At 43.9% G+C, this 23,835-nt stretch overlaps 1 protein-coding gene across 16 annotated transcripts in view; it reads right to left on the reverse strand.

The window, feature by feature from the left end:
- EPHA5 (EPH receptor A5) overlaps positions 1 to 23,835 on the reverse strand; it is a 319,531-nt gene that overhangs the window by 232,375 nt on the left and 63,321 nt on the right. For all 16 annotated transcript variants that reach the window (XM_073340244.1, XM_073340243.1, XM_073340239.1 and 13 more), the window contains exon 3: positions 22,502 to 23,165. In XM_073340244.1, coding sequence (XP_073196345.1) covers positions 22,502 to 23,165 — 664 coding nt within the window. The remainder of the gene's footprint in view (positions 1 to 22,501; positions 23,166 to 23,835) is intronic.

Genomic DNA, 23,835 nt, shown 5'->3' on the forward strand with positions numbered 1-23,835 from the left:
TATAGAGAGCAATCATATATATGAGGCAGTTATGGCCCAGTGGATACAGCACCAAACTGGGACTTGAGAGACTTGTGGTCTATTCCTGGTTCTCCCATTGACCTGCAAAGTGACCAGGGGCAAATCACTTCCCCTCTCTGTGCCTCAATGTCCCCATGTGTACAATCAGGATAACATACTGCTGAAAAGGACCACAGATTGAATATGAGTCAATGGTGTAATGCAGTGGTGAAAAAGGCTAAAATCATTCTGGGGTGTATTAACAGGAGCCCTGTATGTAGGGCATGGGAGGTGACTGTCCCGTCCTGCTCAGCACTGCTGAAGCCTCAGCAACAAAAATAATAAAAGATGTAGAGAACCTATCCTATGAGGAAAGGTTGAAGGAGCAGGGCACATTTAGCCCTGAGAAAAGATAACGGAGGGAACACCTGATATATGCAGTGTCGTTGTAGCTGTGTTGGTCCCAGGATATTAGAGAAACAAGGTGGGGGAGGTAATATCTTTTATGGACTAACTTCTGTTGGTGAGAGAGACAAGCTTTCAAGTTTACACAGAGCTCTTCTTCAGGTCTGGGAAAGTTTTCCAGACTGCGGAATCCCTATCATGGGAGGTTTTGAAGAACAGGTTGAACTAACACCTGTCAGGGATGGTCTAGGTTGACTTAGTCCTGTCTTCGCCCAGGGGGTTCGTCTTGAGGACCTCTCGAGGTCCCTTCCAGCCTGACATCTCTATGATTCTATGATACTGACCTCCTTTGTACAGTAATGGAGATCAACTGATGAAAAGGGCTATCTAATCATATAAGAACAAGTCTAATTAATCCATCCTAAAAAGGGAACTGTGTGACATGGGGATATACTGTTGCTTATTTTTCTCTTAAATGGATTCTCTTTTAGCAATGAAAATGATGGATCTCTGGCAAGCTGATCTATCCAAGAGGGGAAAGTCTCCCTTCCCAGTCTCCAAAGTAATCAAAGTAATCAAAAATAATAACAACTGTGTGACAAGATAAGGGTAAGGGCTTGATCCTACTACCCTCAACGTCAGTAGTAAAATTCCCATGAACTTCAGGAGGAGCAGGGGTAGGTCTTTGGAACGGTAAAATCATCCCTCTCGTAAATACATTGTGTCACTGCCCTGACATTATTCTTACAGACCAAAATTTTCCAGGCTAGGTGTCCAAAGCTAGACTTATAAACTCATAAAAGCTTGTATTTCAATGCCCAAATATGGATTTTAGACATTTATTTTTTGCACCCAGGTATGAAAATTTGGTATGTTTAAGGATAGGGATTTTCATTGATTCATTGCAAGTCAACTGGAGTTGTGCACCTGGTGATTTTGGAAATCCTGCCATTAATGATCAACCTTCATTTCTGGCTCAATCTATGCAATAGGCTTAAGGAATAAAGCTACAAAAATTGTGGAGTCCACAAGATGCCTGCCAAAACATCACGTCAATCTTTTGGCTGGTGTGTGCTCTGACCCGTCTCTGTTTATTCAGGCTGTAAGCTCTTGAGACGAGGATCTGCCTGCTTACATGTTTATGAGTACACTTTTCAGTACTATAACATAGTAAATTATCATTATTTTTTATGGCATTGGAGCCTGGGAAGAGAGACGTTTCCCCCTGGGATCAACCTGCCACAGATCCATCAGTTTTATTACTAAAAGTGAATCCATTCAGAGAATAAGCAACAGCACATCCCCTTGGTCACATGTACATAAACTCCAGCGCAGAGAGTGAACTGGGAATTCATATTGCAACCCAATGACTGATGCAAACAGATAACACCTTTAGTTTACTACTTATGCCCATCAGTTTGAATGGCACCGTCTCTATGTACAAAACAAATAGAACACTTGCTTTAAGACAAAGCAGTGTATGAAATAGGTTAGCGCACATTTACTGAGGGTCGTAAGTAACTGATGAGCTGCTTAGAGACATTGAAGACAAACCCATTCCACTTCTGGTCATTTACAGTTATAATTTAGGTACAATTTACTTATTATTCCACTGCCTTTAAACAACTTTGAAGCAAACACTGAATGTATACCATTACTCTTTATTGGAGCAGATTAAATTACTTCCATAACACAATTTAACGTATGACTGGATCACCAGGGCCCGCTGACAGACAGCTAAACTACCTCTTTTAACTGAGTGCATAACAGCAAATGTAAAAAATCATCTTTGTTTCTTTTCGTAAAATCTTGGCACCCTTAAAAAGCCAAAGGGCTATAATTTGCAATTGCAAGTGAAGAGTCTGCGCTGCTATGTTTTTGCCTGGGGCAGCAGGAGCGGGGAGCATTGTATCCACAACAAACCTGTGTGCTTGCCTGGAAAATTATCTTTGAAGGGTTAGGTCTTTGTATGGCTCTCACTTTAAAGGTTATGAATCACTGTTGGAACTCAACCCCTAGCTTTTCACTACTGTTATTTATTGTTTGTTCTGTGGTAGCCCCTGGAAGTTCCCAACAGAGATCAAGGCCCTGTCACGCTAGTCATTTTACATGGTTGTTCCTGGTGATTTGTGTGAGTGGGTCTGGTCTGAGGTGAACACACTGACACAACGCAGAGCACACAAAGGAGCCCCAGGCCCAGTTTCACAAAGTTGTGTAAAAAGTCACAAGGCAGATTTCCCCTATCCTGAACAACCTCATACTGGGCCAGTGAAGAGGAGGCGGGGGGGGGGGGGGCTACACATATAAGAAAAAGATGATCCCTGCCCCCTATATCTTAACTATCAGCATAGAGTCTGATATCCTTACTCACTTCTGGACTGCTGGAGGAATCAGGTACAGTACTTCTCAATATTCTGCTTGGCACATCAGATGGGGGCCAGGCCATCAGGGAGCTAATTACAAGTCTCTGATTCTTCATTGACTTGGCATGAGTTACAGCAGCCTAGGGGCTGCTCTCATTTACATCACTCGGTGCAAGGTCACTAACAACCCTATGCCAGGGAAGGAGCAGTGGAGTAACAGAGAGCTCTATCATGCTCATGTCCCCATCTCTGGCAGTCCTCTCCCTCTCCTGGCCCACCCATTACAAAGAGATAGATGGCATGGCACTGGCTTCGTTGGCTTTATACCGGCAGGGAGTTCCCTTCCACCACGGGCATTCTTCACTGGGTATTTACAGGCAGAATCTGACCCCTTGTCTTTGATCAGTCTGCAACGCACCACGTATACTTCTGGGACTACATATATTGTTGTTGTTATGATTCTAGCTATCCCCTTCAATAAATAATGAGTATATCCTTTCTTTCTGCTTGATCCCTACACTCACTGAGAATACATCTGCCAGGGTTCCCTCCCCACTCTGAACTCTAGGGTACAGATGTGGGGACCTGCATGAAAGACCTCCTAAGCTTATTCTTACCAGCTTAGGTTAAAAACTCCCCCAGCACAAATTCTCCCTTGTACCTTGGGTTTAAGTAACGCTGTCACCACCAAGTGATGTAATAAAGAACCAGGGAAAAGGACCACTTGGGAGTTCCTCTTCCCCCAGCAATCCCCCCAAGCCTTTAGACCCCCTTTCCTGGGGAGGCTTCAGAATAATATCCTAACCAATTGGTTACAAAATGATCAAAGACCCAAACCCCTGGGTCTTGGAACAATGGAAAAATCAGTCAGGTTCTTAAAAGAAGGATTTTATTTAAAGAAAAGGTAAAAAGAATTACCTCTCTAAAATCAGGATGGTAAATACTTGACAGGGTAATCAGATTCAAAGCACAGAGGATTCCCCTCTAGGCAAAACATTAAAGTTACCAAAAAATAAAACAGGCTAAACCTCCCTCTAGCAAAGGGAATATTCACAAGTGGAAAACAAAAGGTACTCTAACGCGCCTTGCCTTATTTACTTACTCTTTTTGTAATATCAGAGACTTGTACAGGATGGTTTATAGGAGAAGGAGGAGTTGTTTTTTTGACCTGATGCTTCTCTGCTTTCCCCAGAGAACACACCAATAAAGCCTCCCCCTCCCCCAGATTTGAAAGTATCTTCTTTCCCCATTGGTCCCTTTGGTCAGGTGCCAACCAGGTTATTTGAGCTTCTTAACCCCTTACAAGTAAGGAGGAATTCTAGGCTACCCTTAGCTGTATGGTTATGACAACATCCCCAAATCCTCTAATGGCCTCCAAACATGTCATGATATTAGGTTTCATCACGGTGCGTTTTTATTATTGTCTGACATGGGAAACCCAAGTTACGCTGTGTGTTAGATTAGGCAGTGTGTTTGAAATTCCACCCTCCCTTACACACATCCCAAAACTGCAACTTCCCAGTCCCAGTCCCCAACCCAATAGGTTCACTAAATAGGAGAGCTTAATTTCCATCAGAAGGAAACTCAGCAAATGGAAACAATACACATGCAAAACAAGACAGGCAGTAGGGAAATGAGTCAAGATTTCTGGAAAATATTTACTTGCAGCTTTGAATATGCAGAAATCTTGAAAATTCCACCATAATAATTTCAGAGAGACTTGCAGAAGAGGGCTAGTTAATATAGGCTACATACGGTCAAATTCTGTGGTCCTTACTTTGCCAAAACTTCCAGAGACGTCAGTGCAAACATTTTCCCAAATCCCTGATGGTATGGCAATGCTTTGCAATGGTGTCTGTTATATGTCTGTTTTGCATTCAAAGTGATACAAAAAGACTGCAAAACCAAAGTCTTGTTGAAAATGGAAAAGGAGCCTAGTGAAACCTTGTTTCTGTTTGGAGTGAAGATCATACGCGTAACAGACCTGGGTTCTATTCCCAGCTCCTCCACTGACCTGATGTGGGACACCTCACATACCCTCTCTGTGCCACAGTTACCCCTACAAACTTTGTATGTTTAGACTGTAAGTTCTTTGGGACAAGGAGGGTCACTCACTATCTGGATGTACAGCACCTAGCAGAATGAGGCCCTGATCTCAATTGGAGCCTCTAGGTGCTACCACAACACAAATAACAATAATAATAATAGTTCCCATAAGAAGTAACCTCCTGCCACTTGCTTGCATATGGAAATGCCAGGGAGTGTATAAACTACAATGTATATAGTTTACCATGTGCAGGTTTCAGTCAGAAAAGCACTGTTCGTGTCTCCCCCGGAAAGCAACTTAAAGGGAAATGTCAGAAATATAACTCGAAAAATAAACATCTCCCAAAAGACTTTCCAAGTTTTTTCCTTAAAAAACAAAACCAAACAAAAAAACAATTTCAGGCCAGTCTCATGGTAGAGAGAGAGCTTCAGGCTGCAGCTTAGAAACACAGGACCTGTTTCTGCACGGCAAGGAGCACTCTCAGATGCCACAGACTCAAACAGGAGTTCCAGGCACTCCAAATCTTGCAGCATTGAATCCTACAGGTGCAGGAAATTATTCAGATTCTTGGACACCGGTTCAGTGAAGGTCACAGAATACTACAGAGGTAAAGTGCCATTCCTCTGGAGAAAGGAAGGATCAGATGAATCACAATATAGTAAAACTCCTGCTGCTGGATGACTCATAATGCTATACTGGTATCAGGGAATGCTAATTACCAGACCTCTGAACTAAGATTGTGTTTATGTTACCTAAAGAGAGGGAAAGTGAGTGTGATCCTCCTTACCCCCACCCCCTTTCTCACACACACACGCACATTTGGAGAGAAAAGCAGGCTTTAAAGCAGGCTGGGATGCCATACGCAGCAAACACGCACCAGTAACAGCATGAACTTTGCAGCTTACGCCTGCAGTAAGATGCTCCTGAAAACACAGCACTAGATCCACCACTGTTGTAAATCGACATTGAGCCACTGACTTCTGTGGAGTTGCACTGATTTAAATAAGAAATCTTGTATTTTACATGCTCTAGGAGGCCTTTGCCCCAACCAGAAAAATAAATCAGTATTCTAACCTAAAACCACAGCCCCTTTTTGATATCGGAAACACTGTTTTCAGACTACGTGAAGCACACGATGTGAACTGTATATCATAAATACAATTCAGCAGGATTAAATATGACAATAGTATATCAAGGTTTTGTTATTGAAAGTGAAACCATTTGCTGCAGATAAAGACCCAGCAGAATAAAAGCTTGATTACGGTGATGAATAATGCATATTGCCTATGGTACTAATTAACCTTGTACTCCAGTAAGAAATTATGGAACAATAAGGCCAATTTGAAAGTGTCCCGACACTTTTCCCAGTGGCATCTGGCAATCACACTGTGGAATACGGAAAAAGTGAGTCTGTTAAACAAGGCAGATTTGCTCAGCAGCTCATACTTTTTGGTATATTTCTCACATGTTCTCTACAAATTGTATGTATATATGGAAAATTCATAAGCTACAAGACAAACAAAACTGTCAAACCTGCTTTTCACATGCCCTCATGTGCACACACAGACAGAGGCAGAGAAGATGCACATTTGACTCAATCCAGCCACATTTCTACAGAGTCTGGTGTATGTGTCTGGAGTCAATCAAGTTTAGAGTTAAACAAACGAGAAGCATGCCAATATTTGCTTGGGGGTCAGATTGTATCTTTCAAAAGGGGAACCTTTGCAGGAAGCATCTGGCCACTGTCAAAGAGGATACTGGGCAAGGTGGACCTCTGCTTTGATCTGGTCTGTCCATGTCTAAGCATCTGTGTCTACAGACTAAATCCAGGCTATTATGCTGTACGAGTAGATCCAATGCAGATCCTGGGGATGGTACATTTTGAGGACCGCACACCAAGAGGGCGAGCCCTGGCTGTGCTGGGTATAGCTATGGAGTGACTCCACTGGCTCTGTGTCCTCCAGGAGTGAAGGCCCCTTCCCCACAGCTCCATCTCTCAGTCTCTGGGGCGGCTTCCAAGATTTGGCTCAAGATGCTACCGTGCTGTCTCTCATGCCATCGGAGGTGGCCACTAGATGAAGCATAAGCTGCTCTCATGAACATCCTTTAAATGCAGCACCGAGCCTGCTGCTGCCATTAGTACCCCACAAAGTACCTCAACGTACAGTAATGCTGTTGCTTTCATAGAATCATAGAATATCAGGGTTGGAAGGGACCCCAGAAGGTCATCTAGTCCAACCCCCTGCTCGAAGCAGGACCTTTTTCTTTTCAACTGTTTGCTGAATTCCGATCCGATGAATGCGACGGAACCAGATTCTGCCCTCAGAGGTGGCAGGTCTACCCAAACTTCAGGAGCCATGCAGCTTCAGTGGGAGTCACACACAGGTCTGGGGGCAGAATCTGTCCTTTCAATGGTGACAAAGGGACTGTCTGGGAGCCTTTCTCCTGCCTCCTCTGACATCATTTTCCTTTTACATTGAGCTGACTGGCAGAATGTTTGCAGCTGCCTGATCAAAACAACTGTATGAGACCCTGGGACAAAATATGTGAGGCTCTCTGAAAAGGCTTTCTGAAAGTCCAAGTACACTAGATCAGGGGTAGGCAACCTATGGCACGCCAGCTGATTTTCAGTGGCACTCACACTGCCCGGGTCCTGGCCGCCCTCAAAGCATTTCAACTTACAAAGGCTGTGTTGACTCTTCCCCAACGTGTTGTATTCACCGGTGTCTCTGATAATTCTGTCCTTTACTATAGTTTCAACCAATTTGCCTGGTACTGAAGTTCAGCTTACCTGCGTGTAATTGCCAGGATCGCCTCTGGACCCTTTTTTGAAATATCAGCATTTACCTAGCTATCCTCCAGTCGTCTGGTATGGAGGCTGATTTAAGTGATAGAATACACACCACAGTTAGCAGTTCTGCAATTTCATATTTGAGCGCCTTCATAACTCTTGGGTGAATACCATCTGGTCCTGGTGACTTATCACTGTTTAATTTAAGACTTTGTTCCAAAACCTCTACTGGCACCTCAGATTTGTCACCTAAAAAGAATGGGGTTCAGGTGTGGGAATCTTCCTCACATCCTCTGCAGTGAAGACTGACGCAAAGGATTTATTTAAGTTCTCTGCAATGGCCTCATCTTCCTTGAGTGCTGCTTTTACATCTTGACCGTCCAGTGGCCCCACTGATTGTTTGGCAGGCTTGCAGCTTCTGACCTACTTAAAATATTGCTTTCAGTTTCTGTGTCTTTTGCTAGTTGCTCTGCAAATTCTTTTTCGGCCTGCCTAATTATACTTTTACGCTTGACTTGTGCTCCTTTCTACTTTCTTCCTCCTGCAGATATATGTCTAGTTATGCATAATGGCTAATTACAAGCATAAGTGCCTACTTGTACATGTAAAAATGCATTTAGGCACCAAAAATATGGGATTCTGAGCATTGAAACACACATGGGATAATATTCATGATCTAAATTTAGGAGGCTGCTTTAAAAACTCAGCCCTTTGCCCAGTGCCTACCTTCATAGAAATAGAAAGACCGGCCAGTTTTGTGATTCTGCTACACAGTCGAGGGGCAGGAAGTAGGAAGCCGTGCAAGAGATCCATGTCGTAGAGCAATGTTACACAGGTGTTCTGTCCTTACCACTATGGCGGTGGATTCTGGGGGATGTGGCCAGTAGATCTGCAGCTATGCCAATCACTCCCAACAAACGTGTGTGTGTGTGTGCAATAGAAAAGCAGATGCCAAGGGTGGAAGGGGGGAGTAGACAGCTGCTCCACAGCCTAGGGAAGGACTCAAACCCCTACAGAGCACTCCTACATCTAGTCCACTTACTCTGGATATGCACAGGGTCCAGGATTTGGCCCTTAGTATTCAGGCTTAAGAGCAGAGTGTGAATAAATACCTCTCATACCACATCTGTGGAGCAGAATGAAAAACTGCACATGGCCTACATGCTAAATGCCTGCATACATAGAAGAGTGTGATGCAGGGATCTCTTGGTGACAACTGGCAGAGGGCTCAGGGGCTGCATAAGGTTTTACAGGGATCCCCTGGGTCAGATGTATGAATAATAGCTCACCAAAGAGGACAGGTGAGATTTACCAAGAACCTGAGGTCCACTGGTCATCACCATAATTGTGAAATGTGTGTATGGCTAATATTGAAGGATTTATGTGTCTATACTGAAAATTACGTTCTTAAGGTCTTGAAACCAAGGCAGGACACCAGGAGATGACATACCCCCTGCCTCCAAGGAACACTGCTGAGGTAACAATTGCCAATCTCCCTGTCTGGTCATATGGATACGATGAACTGTGTGCCTCACAATGCAATATGCGCTATTTGCACACTGAGCCAAGCGTTAATCAAGAAAGTGCAAAATCTACAAGAGAAGGATATAGGGAAAAAACAACCAGCAGGGTGGTGCCTTGTCCATGAAAAAGGACAATGGATTGATCTGATCTATCTAGGGGTCCAAACAGACATCTGGGATCATTCACCGAAGAGCCAAGCAGACAACGTGTTTGCCTCATGAATGAAGGGGTCCAAGCCAGTCTGTCTGTAAAGCACTACAAGGGCTTTGGGTGAGCATTGCTCTACCAGACATAAGAGTATCTTGTTAAATAAGTCTAGGATCTAGAATTTATTTATATACAGCCATTTGTTTCCAGTATTTTCACTTGCCATTACCAGAGTCTCTCTCTCCTTTGTTATACTGGTTTTCACTATTAACATATCTCGGTGCTGGGTGTTAAGCGGAGGTGCTCCTGGCAAGCTGGGTATATTACTTCCTTGGAAGCACCCAATCTGTGAATACTGTGAGTGTCCAGTGGAACAAGGGCCGGATGCTCCAGGGGGACGTTTGGAGGGGTCAGGGGTTGGGGTGTGCCTATTGCTGCATGCATCTGAGGTACAAACTCCCGGTGTTATTCCTGCGGGGCTATATGTGGGCAACCACCAATGGGCAAGTCTCTTTTTTCTCTGGTGCTATCAAAATTCTCCTTCCTGGCCTAAATTCCTTTTTCACATGAATGATCGATTAAGTCTCTCAAGCATAAGCTTGCCTGTGCACCTGGTGGTGATTGATGGTGGGCGGGGGGGCCACACTACACTGACCTCAGATCTGTCCGTTGGTATTACCACTGTTTAAAGTCCCTGCTGCCAGCTTTGTCAGGGAAGCTACTGCTGTCACAATACAAGAGCAAGCCCTAACAGCCATGACACTTCATTTGTCTGGGCAGCAGAGTATGCCTGGGAAGCCGATCGCCCTGCTTTGGTGGAAGTGTGTAAAACAATCAAGCCCAGTTAAGCAAACTAGTTTTGACATATTAAATCATGCTTGAACTGTGAGGGCACAAAATAATGTAAAAACTCTTCTAAAAAGTCTTACAAAAATAAATAAATAATAAAGGCCAGCCTTGTGCAGGGCAGGAAAAGACCAAAAAAAAAAAAAAAAAAAAGAGAGAGAGAGAGAGAGAGAGAAAGCTTTTATCTAAGGAGCGCATAGGAAACTGAATAAGCCAAAAGGGAGAGGAAAGGAGACTGTCTCTACAGTAACTACACACACATCCTCCTCTGCTGAGCTCTGAAGTCCTTCCCAGGTATTTCTCCTTGTGTGTGCCCCCTGCTAGCACCCCTCCAGCAGAGAAATGGCACCGATGCTCAGATCAAAATAAAATAGAATGGTCTGTGGGGGAAAAGCAAAATTTTAACAATTTTCATAGAATTCAAGAAGATATCTATTGTCCAAAGAGCTCCTTGTGCTGCATTAAAAACACATTCACCAGACTTTCATATACCTATGTACAACCATGAGACCTGGAATATACATCAGGGTACACTGGAAATTAATCTGTTTTCACTTTTGTCATGGTAACTGATGAGTTTCTTGGTAACTTTTACACATGCTTGCTGCTCATCATGGTTGCGCAGCAATGCTCCCTCTCGCTGAGATAGTATTACTCTTGATTTCTTATTTATCCAGTGTGGACAGCATGCTCTGTGATGAGCAAACATATGCAGAGATACAGTGTAACAGTGTTCAAGGACCTCACAATTAATAATCACAGTCCCACCCATCCTTCAGTTGTGTTCATCACCTTGAATTCCCTCCCACCTCACTGGATGGATTTCTCATAGTAATTAATGTGATGGGTTGATTCTGATTTCCACTAATGTAACAAAGGCCTCTGCCCTATGCTCTAGGCTCCTTGGCATCCCTTTAACACAGATCATTGATTTGGCACAGCGCTCCTGTTATCAGGAAGTCCATAGTCATGCCTCTAATGCGATCTGGGCCATCAGCTATCTGCAAAAGCACTCACAGCTGGGAAGCTGCGACCCGCAGCGTACTTTCACCAAATGCCAAATTGTCACATCCCACCTCCGTCCTAGGGACCAGCTTTTCCACTCCCTCTGCAGTAATTAAAACGTTTCCCTTCCAGACAGTTTTGGAACATGATGATGTGATCTCCATTATTGCTTGTGACTGGATGACAGACCATTCCAACCCTATGTAATACATCAAATATGTCATTCGTGGAATTAGCATTATAGCAAAGGGGCCCTAGGACCACACAGCAGGCATGCCCTTCACTCAGTGAACAGTAACCTTGATTCACAAGTACAATAAACTCATCATTGCCTTCCTATGGACACCCATTTCATGCAGTCTGTATCGGTCATTTACCACCTGTGGGCAGATATAACCGATTCTGATTTAGGATATATATATACACTGACCACCAGACTCTCTGTTACCCTCAGGCCTCTTTCTATTGCTCTGGCCGTGCAGATGCCTTTATACTGCCAGGGTGTTATAAACGGGCTTTAGTATAAATGAGACGCAGTCTTAGAATATGCACATCTAGGGTAAGAATTTCAAAAATAGGAGCCTGAGTTCAGGCATATAAATGGTTCGGTTTTCAGAAGTGCCGAGCTCCCAGCAGCTCCCATTGACTTCAGTGGGAGCTACTGGGTGCTTGGCACACCTGGAAGACCAAGTTTAGACCCAAGGAGATGTCTACACAGCTGACGTTAAAGCGCTTTAACGGCTCCAGGGCTGGGAGAGAGCTGCCCCAGTGCTGTGCAAAACCCACCCCCACGGGGGGAATAGCTCCCAGCGTTGGCGCACTGTCTGCCCTGCCACTTTACAGCGCTGAAATGTGTACCGCTCCGGGGGGGGGGGGTGTTGTTTCACACTCCCGGGCAAGGACAGTTTCAGCGCTGTAAGTGGCAGTGTAGACAAGCCCTATGGAAAGATTTAAGAACCCAGCTGTAGGCTCCTGTTTTTCAAAGATCTTGTGTTTCAGTCACACTTTGCTTGACTGTACCCGTTAGCACATATTATGCAGTTTAAAAAAAATTAAAATAACAGTCAAACTTTCAAAAGCTAGAAAACTCTCTGATATGGTTAACTGCAGTCCAAGTTTCAGCACTGAAGGCATTTTACTTTCTTAGGCACTTATTATGAAAATGCCCCCTATTGCAGTCACATGTGGTATACAGAGTATATTTGCCTTGATTTATGTTAACTAGCAAGTTTTTTTAACAGTCTGTATTAACTGTTTCTCAAGTTAAATTGAAATGTCACTAATCTAAAATGCCAACATGCTACTAAACTGCTCAAAGATCATTTTCAACCAAGGCCCACAGTTAGCACCTACTCAACATACATCTCATCTTTGCTTTGACTTTACCAGCCCTTTATGTTCTCCTGTATCACCCTGGTCTAGAAATCTGCCTGCTAACTGCTCTGATATATGACCTGTAATTCTATTGTGCCTGCTTCTCTATGTACACAATTATTTGGTCCAATGAAAGATATTTCTTCACCCACCTTGTCCCACTATTGTCTTCTTGTCTTGACTACTGTACTTTCTTCCTGCTAGATGTGGCCTCCTTACGTCCTAACCCCTCAAATTTCTTTTTTTCCTGAACAAATGACTATAGAGGCAGACCGGGGTGGGGGATGGGGATTGGAAAAGGGAAGTAGCTTGTGGATCTGGGCAGTTGTGTCAACTTCGTTTTTTAGCTCCATTTTAGGTACATGTTTTGTGTTTGCATAGCACCTACAACCATGAAGTCCTGGCCCAGGACTGGCGCTCAGAGGTGTTACTGCAATACAAATAAAACAATAATAATAAATAAGGGGAATGCCATTTCTTGCGTTTAATTTTAACGTTTGAAATGATCAGCATGTTCTGAGGTATGATGTTTACAATTTGTGGCGACTGTTTTCGTTAATTACAGGGAGCCAAAGAAATGTGGTCTGGGCCCAAGGTTATAAGGGAATTGTGTTTCAATTTTTCCAGTGCCAAAGTGAGTAAAAATGTTTCTCAATGAAACCTTAGCTCTGAATTGTCTATCACTGCCCCCATGTTTATGTAGGGATAACTTCTCTGATGATCAAAAAGGACAAAACTCTAGTGAAGTCGCTGGAATTATGCCTATTTACACCAGAAGACAATTTGCTCCATTGTGTGCTGAGAGTGTCTCTATTACATGTTTCAGAGTAGCAGCCGTGTTAGTCTGTATTCGCAAAAAGAAAAGGAGGACTTGTGGCACCTTAGAGACTAACCAATTTATTTGAGCATGAGCTTTCGTGAGCTACAGCTCACTTCATCGGATGCATACTGTGGAAAATACAGAAGATGTTTTTATACACACAGACCATGAAAAAAATGGGTGTTTATCACTACAAAAGGTTTTCTCTCCCCCCACAAAACCCACTCTCCTGTTGGTAATAGCTTATCTAAAGTGATCACTCTCCTTACAATGTGTATGATAATCAAGGTGGGCCATTTCCAGCACAAATCCAGGGTTTAACAAGAACGTCTGAGGAACAGTGGGGGGGGGGGAGGAATAAACAAGGGGAAATAGGTTATTTTTTATAATGAATCAACCATTCCCGGTCTCTATTCAAGCCTAAGTTAATTGTATCCAATTTGCAAATTGATTCCAATTCAGCAGTCTCTCGTTGGAGTCTGTTTTCTCTATTACTTGGTCATCCTATAAAAACAGTGGAATTTGTTAAAAGCAATATTTCTGCAATAAAACAAAATAAAATGCGAGCCACAAAATTTCTCACTCAGGGCAAAATCCTGCCCCCAGTGAAGTCGATGGCAAAACTCTGATTGACTTCAACAGAGCCAGGATTCCAGCACCAATGTGGGCCCAATGCACGTTAAAATGGCCAAGATATAAAGCCCTGCAAAGAAGAAGTTTTATAATTGAAATGTCAACACGTCATTAACTTCTGCTAAGCGCTACTATAATAAGAAGCACAAAACTGAAAACCTGCTTTATGATCAACACAACATACAATAGTACCACTGATTTTAATACCTGATGTAAAGTTTGTGGAGTCAGATTGTTCTTGAATACTGTAACTGACAAAGCAGCTGAAAAGTCAAGGAAGATCACAGCCATATGAACTGGGAGGCACCATGACTGACACGTATTGTCTTCCACATCGCCTCTCCCTATGCCACAGTACGCGCTAAAGAATTTTGCTTTGCTACAAGGAGGCCTTCGTTCAAGTCTTCTTGAAGATCTGTACTCAACTAAAAATAAGCAGTTTATCTGGGAACAAACAAACACATAACCTGGAATCTGCCCCAATTTGAGGATTGTAAATTGTCTTTTGGTTAATAAGTAAATATGACATTTGCAATTCAAACTTGCCAAGCAAATTTTGATCCTTCACTTCACCTACTGTAATCGTATTTTTCAAATCGAAATCCAATGGATAACAACAAGGTGGGGGCAGGGGGCTAATTGTCCTACCAGGAGGTGGTTGCATAGTAATCAGATTGCATGGAACAATAAGGTTAAGCGAGACAAAGTAATGGTTCCAAATCTCCTCTACTAGGGTGTGCTGTTACAGAATGAGAAAGAGATCTTCAAAGTCATTAGGAGTCATTACCCTACTAACTACATTTGTGGTATAGTGTGTGTACTCCAATCACGTTTCCTATAACTAAGCCCTATTCATGTGCAAAATAAAACAAAGAATGAAGCAATTTTTAATTAATCCTGCTGTGATACGAGTTTAATTTCAGAAAAACACTCCATGGCTTTTATTGAATATATCAACCCCAGAATGCACACAACTCTACAGAACAAACCGTTCCCAATTCAGCGATAACCGCCACTTTGCTGAAAAGCGACATTCATGTCATTTTCTTCATGTTTAAAAAAAAAGAAAAGACACAACACAGCCAAAAGCTCATCTACTTTGATGTTGGCTGGTAGTGTGCCTAATTAAAATTAACTAGGCTCTTCAGCTCATAATTATATGAACACCTAATATGCTGCACTCCCCGCCAATTTTGTTTTAATCACAAAAATGCACCAGAAGTATGAATGATAAGCACAGAACTCCCTGTAGTCTTGGCACTCTTTCCGAATTCAGTATTTTCCATGTACTGTGTATTTCCATCACTGTTTTTCCTTGCTATACAATCACCTCCCAGTAGAACAATTAAAACATGGGTTTTTTTTAATCCACTGGACTTTGCTTGCTATCCATTATACCTCGAGGGGGAAATCTTGCTTGCCTTTCTCACGTGAGTTGTCCCAAATGGGAATACTCCCACATTCGTCAGTGTTTTTAGCTTTGACAATGATCCACAGTTTAAACTTTAAAGCCAGACTGTAGCAGCTCCTATAAGGGAGTGCAAGAGAGGGGAGAGAGGAAATGCTTTCCCTTCCATACCCACTCCTGTACTGGAGGTGGCGGGAAGGTAAAATCCTAGCCCCGTTGAAGTCTCATAGACTTTAAGGTCAGAAGGGACCATCATGATCATCTAGTCTGACCTCCTGCACATCGCAGGCCACAGAACCTCACCCACCCACTCCTATAATAGACACCTAACCTCTGGCTGAGTGAAGTCCTCAAAACATGATTTGAAGACTTCGAGTTACAGAGACTCCACCATTTACACTAATTTAAACCAGTAGGTGACCCTGCCCCATGCTGCAGAGGAAGGCAAAACTCCCCAGGATCTCTGCCAATCTGATCTGGGGCAAAATTCCCACAGATTTTATTGGGGCAAGGATTTTACCCAGAATATCCTGTTTCCACTCACTGAGCTCAACATGGGTGGCCTACCACCCAAAGAGAACCTAGCTGTAGAGGGTCATACTCATTAGCAATCCAACTTCAGCCCTAATGAGAAGCACGCACACTGCACACACTTGCCTCTGCATGCGTGCTGTCTGCCTCAGCCCTCCAAAGGCACCGCACGCACCCTCTGATACCACTGCTGCAGCCACGCCACTTTGCACCAATTCCCTTCCAACACAGCTGCAAAGGCCACTGTCTGTGGCTGCATCTGATGAAGTGGGTTCTAGCCCATGAAAGCTTATGCCCAAATAAATATTTTAGTCTATAAGGTTCCACAAGGACTCCTCGTTGTTTTTGCGGATACAGACTAACATGGCTACCCCTCTGAAACCAGTCTCTGACTGTATGTCTTTCCACTACTCAATAAGCAAGGCACAGAGAAGTCATTTCAAGCAGCTCCTCAATTGCAGCACTGTCTGTTGAAGATTAGTAACTTTGCTTTGCCTCTGAGTAAACCAGCAACAAAATCACATGGGAGTTGATTCAGCAGGTAAACTTTTAAACTATGGGAACTTGGATACCTTTGTCAATGACTTTTAATTAAATCCGAAGTAGAAATTTGTCAACATGGATTTTTTTGCTGAGGACTTTGTTTCTGACTAAGAATCCACTTCTTGCTTGGCAATAACTAGCATGAATTTCAACAGAAATAATGAACAGTAAGCAAAGAAAACATTTGGATAAAAAATATTACTTCAGAAAGTTGATTTAGAAACAATGAAATAATAATTGGGTTAGATCATATTTCAAGAAAATAAAGCTGTTTAAACATTCCTAGTTGTAAAAAAATTAAACGACAAAATATTTCCTCAGTTGGCAATTCCTTTAGAAAACACACACATTGTCCCCCAACTCATTTCCAAAGAAGTTCTTCCCTTGTAAAGACTGGCATTAAATAAGATTTGGCTTAAATTTTCTTCCATTATTTTTCAAGATCCTGTATAATTACAGTGCATTCCTGTTTCAAGTTGGCTAAAATTGGCTTCCAACTTTTACCACTGTCTCATGCCACTTAGAGCTGCAGTACACACTGGAAACTGGAAAAGAGGTCATTGTGTTCCTCTGAATTCATTATTATTTCTTGGTGTAGTTCAGTTTCTAATTCATTTCACTTCTTTAATTCTCAAATATTTGTGACTCTACTCTGAAAACTGATGGTAAAGAAATGGCATTGCAGGGCTTATGTTCACTGCATTCCAATCATTTCCATTCTGGTTACTCAGGGTTTACTGGTAAAAAAAATATGTCTTTTCTACCTAGCAGCCTCGCAAATTTACCCTGGGATCTGAAAGTCAAGCTGGGTTTTCTCCCCCTCATGTGTACCAGGAAAAAAAGGTTCTGTAGCCCAGATTAAAGCCTAGATTTTCAAAAGTATTTAGGTACTCAATCCCCAGTGGTAGATTACCTTTGAGGATTTGGGCCCATGTCCTCAATTACAGTTGTGTAACCCCATTGTTGCCAGTAGGATAACACAGGTTTAACTGGCAGGATGCATAACTGGAACTTGGTAGACAATTCTACTGACAGCATACAAGGAAGACAGGAAAGAAGCTTCCTCCATTTTAGCTGTGTTGGTTCTGCAGTGTTTAAAGCACTAAAAAGTAGCAAAACCATATTGCTTGTTACTAAAAAGGGACAATAAAGCTGAATACACGCAGGGAACAGATCTGCTGAACCAGAAGACGCCATTTTTACATAATCACTTTTCAAGGAATATCAGCTCCTTATGTAACTCCCCAATAGGGAGCCCAGATGCATGCAGTAAATATATCCAAAATTGCAGTCACAGTAAAAAATACAGATATTCAGATGCAGGAAGCAGATAAGAAAAAAAAAAGATTAGAAAGTGTCATTTGGGCCAGATCCTAAGATGGTGTAAATCAGCAAAGCTTCATTGATTTCAGTGGAGCTACCATCAATTTACACCAGCTTAGGATCTGGGCGTTTGCCAACTGAAATGCAATCCCTGATGAGGCCTGCACAAAGAGTGGCTAAATATCACCAACCAAAACTGAAACATGATACGATAGGCAAGTGAATATTGTCAGAGATGCTTTTAAGAACCCATTGAACCAGGGAAAATATAACCGAGCCAAAAATAATACGATACTGTGCCCAATCAATACTGCGGAAAGCAATGTACCTACATGGGGAGTGCTACTTTTAATTTTTATTATTAACATGTGCAGCAATTTATTCACGTGAATAATGAACCTTGTGCACAGGGCTTTTCACAAGCATTTTCCCACATGGTCACAATTTATCACAGGTTCTCTCATGACAGCTGATGATAAATTGGCTGAGTTGCAGAAAGAGGTATAAAATACAAGAAGTTTTGTTTATTAGATAAATACAATTTGACTGCCCATGTTATTTGAAATAACAACTGAATTATATAATGAGATTAAGCCATGTCATATCTGTCGCCTGAATGTCCCAAGTGAAACAAATTGCTCGGCTGCTGCTGTCGGTGCCTCCTTCATAAAGCATCCTGATGACAAGATGATGAATTGAAGATATCATTGCCAATTAATGATTTTTAGACAGAAGGGATTTCAATTGTTCCCTTATGTTTGTGAGGGTGAGTGACATTTGCATCATCTCTAATAAAAGAATGTAGTCTGCTATTGTCCAGACAAGATGTTATGACTCAGTGAACATTATCTTTGGAAGGGAAATGCCAATAAACAAATTCAAGTTTTTTTGTGGTAGAAACACAGCAGGGTATTGTTCCAGGGCCGAGTATAGCTGCAAAATAATCCGCATTACGTGGCTCAAGCCAAAATTAAAGCTCAGGGGGGAAATTTTCTTAAGTACCTAGGGCCCAGCTCCTCAGAGATATTTAGACACTCAACTCCCCTTGGTTTCAACAGGAGTTGGGAACCTAAATACCTTTGAGGATCTGAGCCCAAGGATCCTAAATGCCTCTTACTTGCAAGGGAATTAAGGATTTAGCACTACACCCAAGAGCTGCACTGCTTAATTATACCAGTACAGTGAAAGCAGTACCTCCTTAGTGTGACTCAGTTACACTGGCATAAAAGTGTTCATCCTGGCATAGCTATTCTCCTACAGGAAGGGGCACTATAATACTAACACTAGAGGTTACTCTGGTCTACAGCTTCTCTGTGGCCGTGGCCAGCTTTTCAAGGGCCGCGACAAGTTTGTGGTTTATTTAAAGTCGGTAGCTGTTAGTCTGGATAATCTTCATGGCAGCTGCTGATGACAGCAGCTCAGAAAGATCCACCAAAGCCAAAGCAGAATAGAGCAGCGGCTCTGGTAGTCAACGGAGCAGTGAGTGCGGGAGGGGAGGGAAATCAGTGGTTTGGTAACCAGCGGAAGTGCCCAACTGCTCTGGGTTACCATCATGTGGCGCCCAATCAATGTTTATGTAAGTGGGGGAATGGTCCCACTATTGTGGGGAACTTTCCTGGCTTCTGCACGACCCCAGTGAAGTGGGCTAGTAAAAGGATCTGAGTCCTCACTCCCAATTCCTTTACCCAGAGGCCTCCCTGCCCTCGAGGACTCCCCTTCCACTCTCCTGTCTGGCAGTGTCCTCGTAACCCCAACGAGGCTGGGCCCAGGATTCCTGGGCGGCTCGACCCCCAACCCTGCTGTGGTCACTAGGAAGAGGCTAGGGTGTCCCCACTCCAGGGTGCTCTCTCTGCACTGGGCACTTCCCTGACCCACTGATGGTTACATACAATTTAAAGCAAATGCAAGTTATTTAATCAACAATTAATTTAAAAAAGAATAAGGAAAAATGGGAAAGGTGAAAGGAAACACATCACCCCGCTCTGTGGCAGGGAACATCACAAACAGCGTCTCTGGAATGCCCGGGCAGTTCACAGTCTGCTCCTTGTAAGTCCCAAGCCTTCTTCTCAGGCCCTGGCTGTGCTGCAGGGATGCTGCAGGTTGGACATTTGCTCTGGTGGTGGCCACACACCTCCGGGCTTTGGGCGGTGGGACCCTTCTTCCCAGCATCAGCCCCCCGTCGGGTTAAGATCCCCTTCCCAGTCTGGCCTGCAAGGATCCTTGCAAGACACCCTGCAAGGCTGGGAGTGTCTTTCTGCGCTGGGCCCTTAGCTGGCCCCAGTTGCTCACCACACCCGGCTCCAGACTGCTCCAGCTCCGGCTCCACTCCGCCTCAGCACTGATGCTGCTGCTCTGCCTCCAGCCCCCTGGGCTGCTTCTCTGGCCCCTCTGGCTCTGTGGCCGCAGCCCTGCGCCCAGCACAGGATCTGCTCTCCCTGGGCTGTGTCTCTGGCCCCTCTGGATCTGGCACGACCCTGCTCCATAGCTCAGCTCAGGCCCCTGCTTTCTCCTTAGCTCAGCCCCACTATCTGACCCAGGCAATTCCAGCTCACACGGAGGACGAGCCCCCCCAGCCTCCTGACTCCCTCATTAGCTGCCCGCCCCGTCAATCAGGCTGTCCTGGAGCACTGGCCTCTCCCCATTGCCCCGGGGACTGCCGCTCTCAGGGTCTGGATTTCCCATTGACCCTTCCCCTTTTGGTACTGGGAGCTAGCCAACCAAAACACCCCCACTGAATGTTAGTAAGGACAGTCCCCTTACATTTGCTATTTTGGGGCAATTTATGTTTAGCAGGCAGGCAGGTTCTTGCCAGTATGTCTGGCTACATTCCCTTGCCTGCAGCAATCAAGATTTCCTCTGTTTTGGCTGGTGCTGCTTGGTTCCTCTTGGGCCAAATGCTAAGCCAGACGCACCTCCCCCAGAGGTGGGGAATTCATTATCAGGGCAAGGGAGGAACAAGGGAGGCTAGGTCCGTCAGTATCTGCAGTGTGTTCAGAGAGAGTGGAACATCCTTGTAAAAGCAGGGTTTTTTATAACAAAAGACCTCTCCCCATAAAGTCAACTTCCCTACTCCCTCCCTCCTAGGAGACTTGTAAAAGGGACAACAGCTATCTCTGGTTTTCTCCCGAAGACTTCAGTGGAGTTTTGTGTGATCAACAACTGCATGATCAGGACCCTGGTTTGAGACATACCCAACGAGAACCCACCATGGGCACATGTCCTGCTCTCCTTACTCATCACAAACTCACACTTATTTCAGGCAGGAGGAAAGTGAACTCAACATGGTCTGTACACTCAAAGGGAGACTACCCTACACACCAACAAACCATTAACAACATACAGCCAGCGGCCCACAAGCCAGCATGAGAAAATGTCTTCAAGTTACAAGGGAATATGCACATTCAAATTACAATTTACAAATAAAAATGCAAAGAAGCCACTAGTAAACACAAATTGCCTTGAAATGGCCTTTTGTCTGTGTTATCGGCAAATAGTTTTCTAATAAACCACCTATTATACACATAAAATTGAAGTGTAATTTTAAAAAACAAGCGTGTTATAATACAACAATGTTCCAGCAAATTCAGAAGTGTTTTATACTGGATTTATTTAGAAGTCCTCTTTTAGGATACTTACTTGGCATTAAATATATGTCTTAGCTAAGGCCCTGACCCTGCGATGTATTTATGCTTGCAGTGAGCTCAATGGGCTGCTCACAAGTGCAAAGTTCTGCACATGTGGAAGTTTTTTCCAGATCAGAGTCTAAGATAATATTTTAACTTTGAACAGCTGAGCACTGCGGTAGCAAAGCAACTGCAAGACAAAGCAGACAATTCCCATGATATGAAACTTCCCTTTTCTTGCTTTTTACAGAGAACTAAAAGGAGAGAGATACATTTGTATGAATTTACATATAATAAATTATGTCTTGATTTTGAAAACAAACTGTAAGGCTTCCAAGCAATAGTCCACAAGGGAGAAAACAAACCTTTAAACATTTTATCATCCGAAAACGCCCAAGTTCAAAAAATATATATAACCATTATAATGGGCCAGATTCTGATCCCTCATTCACACTGAATAGGATGTTACGCCACAAGAAGTAGCACTGGGCCAGATCAGCAGTGTATTAACGCCTAGGCTGACAAGGCCTAGGCCTAGGGCAGCAAATTTGCAGAGGCGGCAAATTTATAATAGCAAGGCTGCTTCCCCCGGTGCCGGTTCGCGCCATCCGCCCTTGGGCCCGCCCCAACTCCACCCCTTCCCCACCCCCTCCCTGCCCCTATTGGTCCCCTTCCCCAAATCCCTGCCCCGGCCCTGCCTCCTCTCCTGAGCACGCCGCGTTCCCCCACTTCCCCAGACTGTTTCACGCACAAGCACCGGCAGAGAGCGGGGAGAAGCAGGGCCCGGCGGCGCGCTCAGGGGAGGAGGCGGAAGCAGAGCAGAGGTGAGCTGGTGCAGGGCGGCAATTATTTCTGGGTCTAGGGGTGGCAAAATCATTAATCCGCCACTGGGCCAGATTCTGAACACTCTCAGCACTCTGGCAGTGGAAAGAGTCCTTTAACGAGGAGTTGATTACAGCCTCTTTCCAGAGCTCTGGTAAATGAGAACCAGGTCCATTGACTTCAGTGAGACTATCTATGACACTTGGTACTCTGCAGCATGAACGAGCGTACTCGAATATGACCCAAGATGTGTGCAATGCAAAACCAGAGCATCAATTTCCCTTGCAAATTCTTACCGTGACAGGTGCTGTTCTTCTCCTCGTACCCTGCCTTACACATGCATTTTCCAATGGGCACCAGCCATTCCCCTTCGGCACTGCAATGCATCTTTGGAGGCTCATCAGTCACAGAGTGGTTCACACACGAGCCTGACACTTCCAGCAGCTGGGAGGAATCTGCCCCAGTGATGGTGTCAGGAAAGAGGGCCAGGTTACGGATAATGGAAGGGCACTTTTTGTAATACACCCTCACGGAAACCAGGGCGATGCAGGCACCTACATCCTGGAAAGCCAAGTAAAATCCCTTTTTGGTCAGAGGCCCAACATCTCTGACCTCAGTGTTCAGCTTCATGACCCGGTCTCCAAGGTCGAGCTCAGTGAAGCTCTCATCGGCGGCAATGGTGTCAATCTTGATGTACTGGTTTTCTTTGACGTTCCTCCCATCTTCATCATCTGATTCAAAGTAATACACATTGAAAGTCTCTTTGCAAGTCCCGAGTCCTCCTGGAAGACTGTTACAGTCCCTCAGAGTGAACTTGAGTTCGATGAAGATCCGGGAGGCTCCTTCATTGGAGATCCAACTAGTCAGAAGCCAGTTGTTCTGATTCTGTTCCATTACTTTGCACACTTGATATGTGTGTATTGGTGCATAATTTTCATCCACCTCACCAATTTCTTCCCACTGTGCAAAAAGAGAGAGGATTACTTAAAAAAACGAACAAAAAAAGCAAGCAAGCCACAAATCCCTAAAAATCTTAACTTTCTTGCAAGAGAGCTGCACTACTGGAAGAAATGAGAATGTTAAAATGACAGAGATTTCCATACCCTAGGCCAGACCCAATGCCCCACAAAGAAAGAGCAAAGATTCCTACTGAACATAAAGGCCACTGAGTAAGCCCTTTTGTTTGGAAACAAGTGAGAACAGGTCCAAAATTCTTTTTTATTGTTGCTTTTGTTAATTATTGGTTTGTTAAGCAATCGCATTAAAAGAGATGCAGTATTTAAGGCAAGACTGTGGCTTACTCTATGCAGCTAGGCAGTGGAATGAAGTTGTATAAGGGTCCCCCATTTTTTCACTGCATGACTCCACAGCATCACTGAATAGCGCACAGGAGGAAAAGCAGATTCCTCAGTGCCTCTCTTCCCCTCCATACAGGTGGGCAGGGAATGGGCAGAGAGGGGCATGGAATATGTGGAGCTTTGGCAAGTCAGAGCAAAGAGAGAAGTACTCTGCTATCAATATAAATCCATAGCAGATTACTTCCCCTAGAGCAAAACTGGATGAATTGTGACCCCTGGACTACTCCAGGGATTGTGCACTACACATTGCATCTTATGCAGGGTACCAGGTA

Source organism: Lepidochelys kempii, chromosome 4 (genome assembly GCF_965140265.1).
Source record: "Lepidochelys kempii isolate rLepKem1 chromosome 4, rLepKem1.hap2, whole genome shotgun sequence".
Lineage (NCBI taxonomy): Eukaryota > Metazoa > Chordata > Testudines > Cheloniidae > Lepidochelys > Lepidochelys kempii.